The sequence below is a fragment of the Glycine max genome, chromosome 13, assembly GCF_000004515.6.
Source record: "Glycine max cultivar Williams 82 chromosome 13, Glycine_max_v4.0, whole genome shotgun sequence".
Classification (NCBI taxonomy): Eukaryota; Viridiplantae; Streptophyta; class Magnoliopsida; order Fabales; family Fabaceae; genus Glycine; species Glycine max.
Window position 1 is genome coordinate 39,678,756 of NC_038249.2, and position 13,803 is coordinate 39,692,558.

Here is a 13,803-nt window from a genome sequence, read left to right on the forward strand (position 1 = left end):
TACACCGGCCCTCAAATTGAGTGGTTTGAACTTTGAAGTGGAGCATGCTAGCTACATTATTATATGTGGGACAAAAGCATGGAAACAAAGTTACTAAGTTACATGGAAACAAGATTGGTAGCATCTCTTGGACTAGATCTATTTGATTTAGAGTTAGGACAATCGAATGATGATTAAACTACATAGTGGCAGCAAGGTCATACGCATTATCATAACATAATACTCTGTTGTGCTTTGTTCCTTTCCTCCGCTGGAAGAATCTGTCTTTCTTCTTTTCGTTGGCTTCTTTTGGTTGGAGGTCTACTGAACCCTTATCGTGACTTAAAACTCATTTTTCATAGAACTGGATTCTGAATTCTGATATGTTTTTTTTTTTAATGTCAGAATTTCAAAGTTATATATATATTCAATTCAACAACTTGAGCTTACCAAGTTGGGAAAACAAGTCCAAGTATAATACATCCACGCTGGTTCAAACTTTGTTCCTTAGATTAATGACCGACATAGTGATTGAATGATAATAACTTTTATGTATCAAAAGGCTTGAAAAATTCTTTAAAAAACAACTGTTAATAAATTTAAATATTCTTATACATATTAAAGTTATATATTTAATAAATTTACGTTCCATTTATTAATTTAATGAATATACTATGTTTAGTAAATATAATATTTAATACTGTTATTAAAATTAATTATATTATATTTAATAATTGCATTAATTAATACTAGTACTATATAAGGGGGAAATCTGGTTATTTATATATTTATATAAATACCATATTAATAGGATTAAGTTCTATATTTATACAAATACTACATTAATAATATTATTTATTTTTTTGCAGATAATTAATAATATTATTTAATATATTAATAACATCATAGTGAACATGTTAAATCTGCTTCTTTCTTCAATAATTCTTGTACTCTTGCCTTTTTGCCTAGAGGTTAATGCTGCTGTTGGATTTGCATCGCCATCAATCACAACACTTGTATTGTATGTAACACATTTGTTGTACTCATTTTCTATTATACTTACTATGTTTTAAGAAAACTTCTTAATCATTGATCACAGCTAGCAGCAACATGATTGAGACCCCGAGTTCGTGAACAATGGTTAAAATTTTTATTTTTTTGGTGCTATGTGATCTTGTATTTATTATGCAGGTTTCTTGCAATTTCCACTTCCAGACATATAGTAACAGCCTCGTTATTTTCACTTGTATAAACCTTTAAGCTATATTCTCTTCCTTTTCCCCTTTGTTTGGGTCTTAACTTGCACTTGAGTACTTGACACATGAAAGATATGACCCCAAAGAGTTTTTATAACTGAAATAGGACCTCTGCCACTATTATGGTATGATAATTGACTTCAAGATCAATTATGACTTAATTGGACCGTGGTATGATAATTGACTTCAAGATCAATTATGACTTAATTGGACCGTGTAAGCGTAGGTCGGAGAAGGATGTATATAGTATTTAGGGGATTATTGCTTGGCTTAGAAGTTCTAAATTGTGAAATATGATCTACGAAAACATCATCTAAATTATTGCAGAATGATTAATATACTATATTGTGCAAAAATCTCAATGCATGTTACATGTCTACACTCTACAAGCATGTGCTTATCCCAAAGTAGTAAACTAATTCTAAAATTGCAAGCTTGTGATAAAATTAATCCCAATTCTAGTTTTCCTTGCTTTATTCTGATGTTGTTATTGTAGATTAAAACTACACAGTTACTAGTCAATTTCAGAAAATGCAGTTTCAAAGATACATAGACATTTTGCGTGAATATTTGATGTTGAGCCCCACATTCCGTAAACATGTGAAATGCTCTCATATCTTTAACATGATTTTAACAACATACATCCTTTTGCATGCACAATCTCATGAGGCCAACTAATCATTTTAATTGTCCTCATAGTTTGTTACTGACACATTGGACGTACTATTTGTGGAAATTAAAAGTGCTCTAACTTTCTGCTCTTGTTTCCCTTTTTCCTGTCCAAAAACATCAGGCTCCACAAGAAAGTTCGACAATGAGAGTTGCCATTGTCACAAGAACAAACCAATTTTTCATTGAAGTAGGTACCCAAGAAACAGTTGCAGCAATCAAGAGGAAAATAGAACAAATCCTGGGGATTCCAGTGCCCTCACAAATCCTAACAGTTTCTGGGTGGGAACTATTGGATGGATTAGACATGGAAGATTACCCAATAGTGACTGAAGGTACAAAAATTGACCTCACCATCAAACCAGTGGAGCCACACCCTAGCAAAATGCAAATCACAGTAAAATTTTCAGCTAGAAAGTTTAACATTGAGGTGGACAGAACCGACACTGTTCGCAGCTTGAAGGAAAAAATTCACATCATTGATAGCACACCCATCAAAAGAATGACATTATACTTTTCAGGGAGAGAATTGGATGAAGATTTTAGAATCTTGAGTGAGTATGGCATACGTGAATTTTCTGAGATTGTTGTGTTCCTCAAGCCCTTGAATCGATCGAGAGAAGAACCTCCCACAAGGAAGTTAAGCTTGGTAGTACAAACTTCCTCTAGTTTGCTTAATGGTGCCACCATTCCACTGGAGATGAGAGATGCAAGCACAGTCAGTGACTTGAAGCAGTTACTGATAAGCAGAAAAATTCTGCCAGTTGATGACTATTTGTTCATACACAAGCAGAGGATCATGCGTGATAGCTGTAGCCTCAGGTGGCATGGAGTTGAAGATGGAGACTGTCTCTATGTGTTTAAGGGGACAGTTAGTCGCAGTGGGTATGCATGAGATTAATTCTTGGTATAATAACTATGGATTGTTTCAACATTTTTTTTTTACATTATTGTTTGTTACCTTTAGAATTAGAAGATGAAACAACATTCTATATGACTGGAAATCTTGTTTTACTTCCGTGCTTGGTATGTTTTTGAAACAATCCGCTATCTATTGTTACCATTTGCTACTTTTATCAATTCAAGACTCTCTGGGCAAATAAAAAAAATCAAATGATATTCACTTGATTTGCCATACTTTATTAACAGCAATCAATAGCTTAATTAGCATCTCCCCAAAGAAAAAAAACACCAAAGAAACAATCTGCTATCTATTGTTAGTTGTTACTATTTGCTACTTTTATCAATTTAAGACTCTCTTGGCAAATAAAAAAATCAAATGATATTCACTTGATTTGCCATACTTTATTCACAGCAATCAATAGCTTAATTAGCATCAATATCCCCAAAGAAAAAAAAAACACCACAGAACTTAATCAGTTGAAAGTCCTAATTCATCAGATGTTTAATCAAATTTGCAATTTCAGAATTCAAATTTTCCTATTGAGATTGATGAAATAGATGATTAGCCATGGCTGACATACACAACCTCAGAATAGTAGCGAGCTTGAACTGCAATATTCTTTTTCTTTTTGTTTTAGGATACAACGAATAAAGTAATTTTGTGGGAATCTCTTCCATTCAATTGAATGCTAAATGACTTATAGGCTTATAGAGTTTTTAAAAACTCATTGAAAATGGATACATCACATTTGAAATGTGGAAGCTATAACTATTAACTTTTGAAAATCACATATGAAAACAAACATGTTAGTAATAAACCACACATCAAAGCTAAGAATAACATGAAAAACCGGGTACACTAACCACAGATTTTCATTAACTTATAGTCACTTTTTTTCTTTCTCCAAACACTTTATTGCATTAGACAACGCAAACAAGAAGGATAATCATCCCTGGGCAATAATAAAAGTCCAGCAAAATAGCCAATTGCCAAATCATTATTGTTCCTGTCACAAATATTTTGTCTAGAATTCAAGCAATTTATTTTTTTAAAAAAAAAGAACTTATGCATGCACATCATCCGCAAGAGCCAGCAACACACCAAAAAACTATTGATTTGGCACTTCTAATGGGTGAAGTTTAGAGGGGAAAAAAGGTATAGTTATTACTATTGATTAAGGCATGTGTACATATTTTATCATGATTTTATTCCTTGATTTTTCAATCAGCAGTTATAACTGAAAAACTAGACTCTAGGGATAGTTTATACTTGATAGGAAATAAACTCTTTTGTCAAGAAAGCAATCCTTCCTTTTGATATCTCAAGAAAACTGAAATTTCAGTGATAAACTGCCCTTTCAATTTTTAACAGCAATGAACTGTTACAAACATTTACAATAATGCAGTATTTCCCGAGTGAATATTTCCAGCAATTATGGACTTATGATTCCTCATGAAACAAAATTAATCAAAAGAATAATAACTGGGATCTTTGATTGGAGAAGTAGAAATCAAACCTTTTCTTCTAACCTCAAGAGCAGGTCCATTATGTCCTGCCACATATCTGTAGTGATTTTGATTTGCTCCGCAGAAACATTTTGGGAGATGTGAGATACAGGAACCAAATTTCTAGCTTGCTGTGCGCAACAGAAGATTACAGCCAGATAAGAACAGGCGCATGGATCCATAATCAGATATGCCAGACAACCTCATTGTTGGTTTTATGGCAGAAAAAAAAAATAAAACAGAGGAGCAAAGCAGAGAGGAATGCATTGAATATTTGAAGAAGGAACGGAATGATCATTTTGATTCATTAGCAGCAGTACATTTATCATAATTCAAATAAAACAGAAAACTATCACGTTACCAAGATTTTAGCAATCTGTGGATAACAACCTAACTTGCTCCTAAAGTGTAGGAACCACTGATTGACTAAAACAGAAACTAAAACAATAGAAGATAAAGATAAAGGAGCCACGTAATGCAGTTCAAAAGCAGATAATTAACACTTATAATTATGCAAAAAATTGCAGCCTAAAGTAAGGACATGTCAGATTTTCCCCCCAAACTATCCCTGATTGGGTGCCTCGTTCCGATCAGACCTGTAATTCAACTTACTGTTGCTCTCAAGAGTTTGATTCTCTTGTGATCCCAAAAAAATTATTATTGACCTGACAAGACAAACCTTGCACCTTCATCATACAATTATACTTTGCAGGCACAACAGCACCAGCTTTTGAGCACAGATCCAACACAGCTGGAACACGCCCATAAAAGCCTCTCCCTTCATTCAAAAGGACAGGAGGATCTTGAGGCCTTCGCCTCCATACAATCTTTGGGGGAACTAAATTATCCACATTAGCTTTCATCCAAAAGTGAGCACCTTTCCAGCTCTCATACTTGAACACCCCACAGAGTCTAGCTTTATGGCCTGATGGCCCAACATGAACCTCAGAACAATATTTACAAACTTTTACTGGATAAACCAACAACAACTTCTCCACCCCAGACCTAAGAGTCTCCCAAGCAGTTAATGTTTTATTAGCTATAGAGGTAAGATCATTTGGTGACAAAGACTCGGTTTCTGGAACACTTCCATTGTCAGCTTCCAAGTTCCAACTACTTGAATTAAGGTTTTCATCATGGAAATCAGCCCCTGCTTGCCAGCATAGCTCAACAACAGCAGGGATGCGATCAAAGTCAAACCTTTCATTGTGCCTAATAACACTTTGAAACATGTTGTCCAGGTGAAATGTTTCAACAGGGACAAGTATATCATTCAAACCACCTTTGATCCATTCATGAACCCGGTTCTTGGCACGATGCTTGTAACCCGAGCAAGTTTGAATCAAATGCCCCTGCTCACCAATATATATCTCTGGACAGAATCTGTAAATGCATAGATAAGAAGATGAAGATAGTTTTTTCAGCAACTTGAGCTTACAACATAGGAAAACAAGTCCAAGTAAAATACAACTGCAGTGGTTTGTTCCTTAGATTAGTTAGATTAATGACTGACAGTGATTGAATGATAATAATTTTTAAAGATCAAAGGCTTGAAAAATACTACTAAGAAAACAACTTTAGCATTTTAAGTAGAAGTGGCCAGCTCATCATTAATGACAACATTTATCATTTATAAGCACCAGCAACAAATACAAGTGTTTGCTCACGTGTATTATACCAAGCTAATGTTGTCAATCTACAGTTCTTTCAACAAGAAAACCTAAGCCATTTTTTTCATCCTTTTACTATTTCAATGGACATTTAAACCAAGTATCAACAAAATTACAAATTTATATGATGTCAGAACAGAAAAAGCTTCCTAATGGAAAAGCACCCACATCAAATTTGGAGCAACTATCCCAAATACTACTACTAAAATTAAAAATATATATAAACTTCTGGTCCCTGTTCCCCAAATTTCACCATTACAACACAGTAAAATCAGTATGGACTTACTATAAAGTATAAGTACCATTGTACCAAACTAAAAAATAACCATCACAAGTAAGAACCAAAGAAACTGCTTTCTGTTCTAATTTTTTTGGTCTTATTTGTGACACTCAAATTCAACTTAAACTCTAATAAAACCAACAAACTGAAAGTGGTTATATACATAAGCTTAAATTCAAAACATTTTATTAGTATCAATACATAATGAAAACAGAATTTCATTGAAATACACTAATAATGTAAAGATTTTGTTCAGTATCATAAAATCTTAACATGAATTACTATGTCTCATAAGATTACTATAAAAGTCATATTCAAGATCATCTTTTTTTATATAAATCACAGGTTTCCTCCATGGAAGACAATGACCAAGCTAGGATAACTATAGACAGCGAAGCTCTCCCTCTCCCTCTGACTATTTAATTAGTTGACAATGTAAAAATCTTTACACACCCAAATTTTACTCACTAAAATAGTGCCTCACTAATGTAAATCAAAATATATTTACACCCCCCCCGCCCCCTCAAATAAAAAAAGAACTCACTTGCAAGCCATGAGAGGAAGGAAGTTAAGAAGGGTGGAAACGCCATGGATGAGATCATTCCTGACTTGGAGGACCTCATTGGCAACCGGAACCATGCCGCGAACCGGGTAAGTATGTGCCCGTTTCTCGATTCTCTTCAGAATCATCGGCCGGAGCTTTTTCAGGTCCACTTTCGTGGCGTACAAACGCCGAGGGTTCCCGGAGCACAGAACACCATACCGCATCATCTTTCTCAGGCTCTCCATTCAATCTACAATGGAAAAAAACACAAATTATTTTCAAACGGGCATTTCATCGAACACTTGGATGTCATGCCGAACCCAGTGTTGCGGATCGTTTCTTCTTTGTCAGCGGATTGAAGCAGATGGAGTAGCCGTATTGCGGATCAGATGTAACAATTAGCATACGCTTGGGAAATTGTTATGCAGGCGACAAAACATTTGACTATAAGACTACACATCTTTATTTCGTCATCTTAGGATAAATAATTTTGAAACATGCAAGTATATATGAAAAAGAATTATCCTTTTTTCAGTGAACAGAGAAAATAAAGTTTAAATGCAAGGCAAAACATTATAATATGCATGGGAAACTAAAAACTATGCATATTTTTAAGTAATTAGAAATAATTAAGAAAAATATCAATTATTATTTAACTAGTTTTAAAATATTCCTTAACGTAAAACCTTGTTTTAATATTGTTATATGAATGTCACTATATTTTTATTATTAAACTAATCTTTAATTCAGTGATATTAAATAGTTATTAAATTTATACGTTTATGTAACTATTTTAATATTCTATAAAAAAAATGAATTTGATTATTTATTAAAATAAGTTAATGAACCAATTTTTTTGAAAAATTAAAATTTAGTGATGCCATAATCTTTAAATTAAAGAAAAAAATATAAGAATTCTCTCATTTAAAAACAATTCATCTCTCCAACTCCAAATGTATATATACGAGAATTTAAACATTTTATGAGTACTTTTAATTCTAAAACAAGTGCCAATTTAATTATTTTTTAAATATCTGTTATTTTATAGTATGAAGAAATTGTTTTTTTTCACCTATGTCTTTCTTTTTTAAAATTATTTTTTATTAAATTTTTGAAAGATAATATAAATAACATATATTTCTAAAAATAATAGAAGTAATCATGGATTTGATCAAGATTCCGAGTTATAGGAATGAATTGGATCAAATTGACAGATTAAGTGTATGTTGGATAACACCCTGAGTTAAACTAATCACGATTTTTTAAACAAATAATTGTTTTGTAGTGATTTTACCATGATTTCATTTTTTAATGTGGACTCCTATTCACATTAGACACACTACCACTACAAATTAGTTTAAAGATATATGAACTTGAGATAACCAATTTTGGGAATTTTACAAATTAGTTTAAAGATGTATGATCAAAATATAATATAAAAGTTACTTTTTTTGTTGTTGTTGAATAATATAAAAGTTACTTTTTTGTTGTTGTTGAATAATATAAAGTTACTTAATATTTAATAACCTTAAATATGAAATAAGATATGCATTTTATTTCAATTTTTATAATTTTTATCTTCCCCTATTTTGTGTGTTTCTTCCAATTTTTTCCATTTTAATTCTTTTTAATATTTAGCTTGATGACCCACTCCATCCTATTGTTATGATTTTAATTGGTGATTTCAAATTGAATAAACCAGACTTGATGGGCTATAATCTAAAAAATTTCTGTACTCGATCCAATTCATTATCATTCCTAAAAAAAAATAAACTTTAGTCTTACAATTTTTTAGTTTAAAAATTTATTAATCTTTGTAAAACACTTTAAAACTACACTTGTTCCAGAATGTAAAGAAGGTGGTAGTTTTTGTTTTCTTAACTACGAGTGCTACTAATACACTATCTATTAGATACACTGATACAGTACCTGATAGTTAGCATGACAGCTACCTGATAGTACTTGTATATATACGAGTCCTTTGTAAACCCGGTGTGATTCTTTTCAATAATATTTTTTCCCTTTATGCTCTCTGTAATACTATCTACTACTATTAATTAAAATTTATTAGAAATTATAAAATTATAAGAACTTGTTAAACAAGTAGTAAAGCTCGTACAATTTTATAATTTCTAATAAAATTAACTGATAATAAAATTGTGTTTAAAAGGATCGAATATGTTGCTAACATTTATGTCTCTCTTTTTTGTTTTTGTTTTTATGGATATAAAGAGGAATTTAATAGGCATGTTCAGTGTAAAAGTTTTGAAGTCATTGACTAATTAGAAATAATCAATTGTATGACTTTTAAGGTAATTTACATTACCAAATTTAATAAGTTTATAATATATAATGATTTGTAATTTAACAACAGTATAAAAAAATCTCTATATGATTATTCATTATATTTCAAAATAATTATTATTCTAGCCTTAAAACAATTTATATTGATTGATATTCTTAGTTTTTAATGAAATATTAAAATATTTATTTTAATTTTGTCTCCTACTAAATATTATTATCTTGAAAGATTTTATAATATCTTTATTGAAATTTAAAAAAATATTTCAATATAATTATCCCTTAATAAATAGTAGTATTGTTTTAGAATACTTATTTTTCTTAATGTGTAGAAAAATTCTAAACATCGTTCATTTTGAAACGAAAAAAATATATACATTATTTTCTCTAGCTATATGAATAATAACAATACATACTCTAGCATATCTTTTCTACCTTTCTCCCAATTATTGGTTATAATTTAATGTAAATTAAGAAAACACGAGTAAATCATCTCATTGAATAAAAAGTGGATCCATAAAATAGTATAATTTTAGTTAACCATAACAAAATATTAGAAAGAAGATGGGAGAGAATTTTACAGTTAGCCAATATGGTGGTGTACGAAAGTACAGTTCAACTAACAATAAATTCTCCAACTACCTAGCAAAGATGAACTTAAATGTCAAAATCTCAATTTCAGCTACCATTCTTCTCTGTTTCAACTCCCTCCCTGCCACCCAATCTTCACGAGCAACCATGTTGTCCTAGCAATGACCTTCTTCTATTAATACCACCCAAATAACCTTGTCTTCAAACACACTTAATTCTCCACGCCTCCTTGCAATGGCTGACTCGGATCTCTCTTCAAGTCAAATTTCTACACATTCTACTGGTATATATCTCATTCCTTCTTTATATCTATCAATATTTTAATATTTTACTTACTATATAATTTATATATATATGCAAGATATTAAACATTCTTAAATTTTTATTTAAAAGCTTCTTTGGTAGAATAATTAAAAGGAAGATATATACCTGAAAAACTTGAGAGTAGTCCGCAACCACTGAGTTTTGCAGTTCTATCTACACTAATGCTTGTTGTGTGTCACTCTTTCAGTCTCTTCTTATGGAACAGTACTTTTGGAATTCTTAGGTTTTTTTTTTTTTTTGACAAACGAATTCGTAGTTTCTTAATCTTATTCTTTGTAGCCCTTCTTTTATTGCTAACTTGCTTTTATTTTAAGGTTTTTATTTGTGTTGCACTCAAATTATTATTTGGCATGCGTAGTAATTAGGGTTGATGAAAGTGGAAACTATAATATATATATACAAATATAGTTACGGTAAAAAAAATGTTTTTACACGTGTCAAATAATAATAATTTGAGTCTCTTAGAATTGACATGATATCCAGTAAAAAAAAAAAAAGAATAGACATGCTAAATTATGCCTAATTAATAACTTGGGAGTTAGCTACTTTTCTACATGGTTTTTTTTTTTTTTTTTTAATGAAACATGACACACTTTGTTTAGATTCAGGAAATCGAGGGTCTTCCAAAGTTGAATTTTCTGAAGATGAGGAAACCCTCATCATCAGGATGTATAAACTGGTAGGGGAGAGGTGAGAAATTTCTTTTTTTAATGCTTAGCTCTTATAACCCTTTTAAACGGTGTGTAGTGTGTAGACCAAAGCTTGTAAAACAATATGTTATTTTTTAATTAGGTGGTCTATAATTGCTGGAAGGATTCCTGGAAGAACAGCAGAGGAAATAGAGAAGTATTGGACTTCAAGATTCTCGGGCTCTAGTGAATGAAGCTCCGGAGTACTACGATTGGTGTTCAGTCTAGGACGAGCAAGAAGATTTTGGGTGCAAGATTAGTGTGATTTTGTGGGACATAAAAACTGAATTAAAGTTGGCATAGTTTATAGGTATTTGTATTGGCTATAAAAAAAGAAGTGGGGCAGCAACTATAGAAGCTGGTTTGTGTTATATTTCTCCATCTTGAAATGTTCCTTGGTGTGATATTTTCCATCTTGAAATGTTCCTTGGTGATTGGTCTTTTCTGAATTGTACTTAGTGCTGTTCATCTTCGTGTATCTTATTCATTTACCATTTTGGCTTTTTATCTTGCGTCTGAAATCTGTATTGGAAATGAGAATTAATTAGAGACAGGTTCAGTATTGTCATTCTTAGTTTAATTACGTATATAGGACCAAAAAAGACAATAATACAGATGGGTTGGAATATACTACTATGTTCTAAGTCACATGATCCCAAAACACAGTAGCAAGAATTAGTGTTAATTATGGAATATTTAAGAAAAAAGTTATGTTTTGTGACGGTTAAAATATCTTTAAATTATTAATAATATTAAATCTTTATTGACGGATGGAAGATTTTAAATCACTTCAAAAATGATAAAAGATTAATCTTTTTTTTTTAAAATAAGGGACTAAATTAAAAATATAAAAATAAGGACTTTTAGTCTATTATTTATTTAAACTTGAATCAATGAACAAACCATCCAACAATTAGATCCGACCTTTACATTAAATATAAGAGAGAAATATAAGATTTACGAATTAACTAATTTGTTAATAAAAATACTGAGAGAAAAAATAAATTAAGTTGATATAAATTGAGTTGATTACGTAAATACTATTAAAGATCCTCTAAGTAAAAGTAGGCATTAATAAAATACGCTGTGGCACGCAACCTTGTCGCTTTTCTCTTCTTTCTCTTTCGACAACACACAAGACAGCATCCACTGTCTCTCTCTCTCTCTCTCTTTGTTTCAGTGTTTGACAAATCACAAACGCAAGGGCGATCTGAGTGGATGAGATGAGCACTTCGGAGCTGATTCGCCATCGCCTTCCAACAAAACTTCAAATTAGTATAAATAAAACTTTATTTCCTTCCCCTTTTATTTTTCGTTTCACTTTTTCTATCCTCTTTTTTTTTTTTCTTTTGAGATTTTCAATTTTCGAGATTACGTTCTATTTTTGTCTTGCTACGGATTCTCCAATATTTCAGAAGCTAGATCTAATTGATATGCTGTTTGGTTGCTCAGGAATTCGTGATCAGGTATATCACTGTTAAAAAAAATACATATGCTTTTGCCTCTCTTTTTTTTCGTCTTTGGATTTATTAGGCTTTGATTATTCTTATGTGAATTAACTTCATAAGAACAATTTTGTCCATAAAAGAAGAAAGTTGTAACAGCTAACAAGTTCAGTGGAGAACCCAAAAGCGTGTATTTATGGGTTAGCGTTTGCGAATTTGATTTTGGGTGAAGAATTGGTTTTGCTTAAATATCGATTTTTATTGAAGTTTTTGTTTGAAAATTTGTTTCTTAAATGTAAGTTTGTAATCAGACTTAGTATGAAATTTTCAGCCCAATGCAAAGAGTTTTTTTAAGTTGAACAATTTTTGGTAAAGTTACATTTCTCTTTAGCAAACGGGAATTTTTGAGCTATGCAATCATAGATCAAATATGTTAGATGTTTGATTTTGTTCTTGCTATGTTGGATTGCTCTTGCTGTGCTGGATTGCAGGTATTTCATCTTCAGATGCCGAACATTGAATTTTTATTGCTCCCTTGTTTGTTATTAAGAGAAATTGTGGATCTTTATGATTTTAATGTGAGTAAATTCAAATATTCGATATTCATTGGTTGATCTTTGACATATGATTGTATGAAGTTGCATGCTATCTTCCTGTCCCCTAACAATCAAAAGGAATATCTACTTGACATGGCTTTTATGGTATTCATAGTTTGATGATACTCATACAGTCATACTGCTGTCATGAAATTAGTGCTATTCATGTAGCTTCATGTGCTCGACGTCTACTAAATGCCATCTTAGCAAATGAACTGTATACTGTGAAAAATCCAACCTAGGAAGTCATAGTGACCCCAATATGTCAAAATTTCAAAGTATTTAATGAGGACAAATAATATCTTACATGATGAAAGTAAAAGTAGTGGCCAAATATTTTAGGGGGAATGATGAGCTGTGGATGGGTAAGCATATAAAAGAAAAATAATTTAACAGTTAGAAAGAAGGCAGGTTCAATTTCAAGACATTAAACCATTCTCAGCTTTAGAAGTCATAAGAACATATCTTTCCTTGTTTGGATAACTCATCAAAGTTTGGTATTTAAGTAGGAGATTAAGCTCTTTTAAATTGGGCTTGTCTCTAAATTGAATAGGTAACGATGTCTTCATTTATTAATCTAAAGTGCATCATGAACTTTATCTACTTAAATTTAAGGGTGTGTACATCCTTATTTGTTCATTTAGAGACAAACTTTAGAGGGGGTTTCTACTGTAACGAAGCTACAGAGATTTCAAAGATGGAAAAGGCTTTCTTCATCTCTCGATGACAGAAACATGAAGTCCATGGGAAGTTCTTAAGTTAGGCTTAGCAACTATAAAAAAGAAACAGCCAGTATTAACTATTAAGTAGGGGATTATTATCTGTTGGTCTGGCTTTGTACTTGTCTCTAAGCTAGCTTATGTTCAAGCCCATGAGGCTACTCTATCTTTGACATCAGTTACCAATTAACAAGTTAGGAGCAATGATGATATAACAGAGCTTCCCTTCTCCGCCCTAAAGAAGCTCCACCACTAAGCCATAGTGTTTCAAAACAGTAAATGATGACCATAAGATTTCTTCCATCAACTTGTAAGTTGTTGTACTTATTGT

At 31.5% G+C, this 13,803-nt stretch overlaps 3 protein-coding genes and 1 long non-coding RNA gene across 5 annotated transcripts; 3 read left to right on the forward strand and 1 right to left on the reverse strand.

Moving 5' to 3' along the window:
* The first annotated feature begins 1,758 nt into the window (after positions 1 to 1,758).
* Positions 1,759 to 3,004, forward strand: LOC100781557 (uncharacterized). The gene has a single exon (XM_014765986.3). It carries the CDS (start codon positions 2,050 to 2,052, stop codon positions 2,797 to 2,799), a length of 750 nt encoding a protein of 249 aa, XP_014621472.1. The 5' UTR covers positions 1,759 to 2,049; the 3' UTR covers positions 2,800 to 3,004.
* Positions 3,005 to 4,586: 1,582 nt separating this feature from the next.
* LOC100782103 (APO protein 4, mitochondrial) lies at positions 4,587 to 7,322 on the reverse strand. Its single transcript, XM_014765984.3, has 2 exons — positions 6,808 to 7,322; positions 4,587 to 5,696 (listed from the first exon to the last, which is right to left on the reverse strand). The coding sequence occupies exons 1-2, from the start codon at positions 7,050 to 7,052 to the stop codon at positions 4,934 to 4,936; spliced, it is 1,008 nt and encodes a 335-aa protein (XP_014621470.1). The 5' UTR covers positions 7,053 to 7,322; the 3' UTR covers positions 4,587 to 4,933.
* Positions 7,323 to 9,800: 2,478 nt separating this feature from the next.
* Positions 9,801 to 11,217, forward strand: MYB172 (MYB transcription factor MYB172). Of its 2 annotated transcripts, none has more exons than XM_006593429.4 (3): positions 9,801 to 9,982; positions 10,626 to 10,713; positions 10,816 to 11,217. In XM_006593429.4, the coding sequence occupies exons 1-3, from the start codon at positions 9,934 to 9,936 to the stop codon at positions 10,904 to 10,906; spliced, it is 228 nt and encodes a 75-aa protein (XP_006593492.1). In that variant the 5' UTR covers positions 9,801 to 9,933; the 3' UTR covers positions 10,907 to 11,217. The 2 variants fall into 2 exon arrangements, with proteins under 2 accessions (XP_006593492.1, NP_001237796.1); NM_001250867.1 differs by having other exon boundaries at positions 9,932 to 9,982; positions 10,632 to 10,713; positions 10,816 to 11,212.
* A 496-nt stretch (positions 11,218 to 11,713) lies between these two features.
* On the forward strand, positions 11,714 to 12,763 carry LOC121173347 (uncharacterized). The gene is made up of 2 exons (XR_005888001.1): positions 11,714 to 12,178; positions 12,649 to 12,763. It is a non-coding gene; the product is annotated as an uncharacterized lncRNA (long non-coding RNA).
* Positions 12,764 to 13,803: the final 1,040 nt, after the last annotated feature.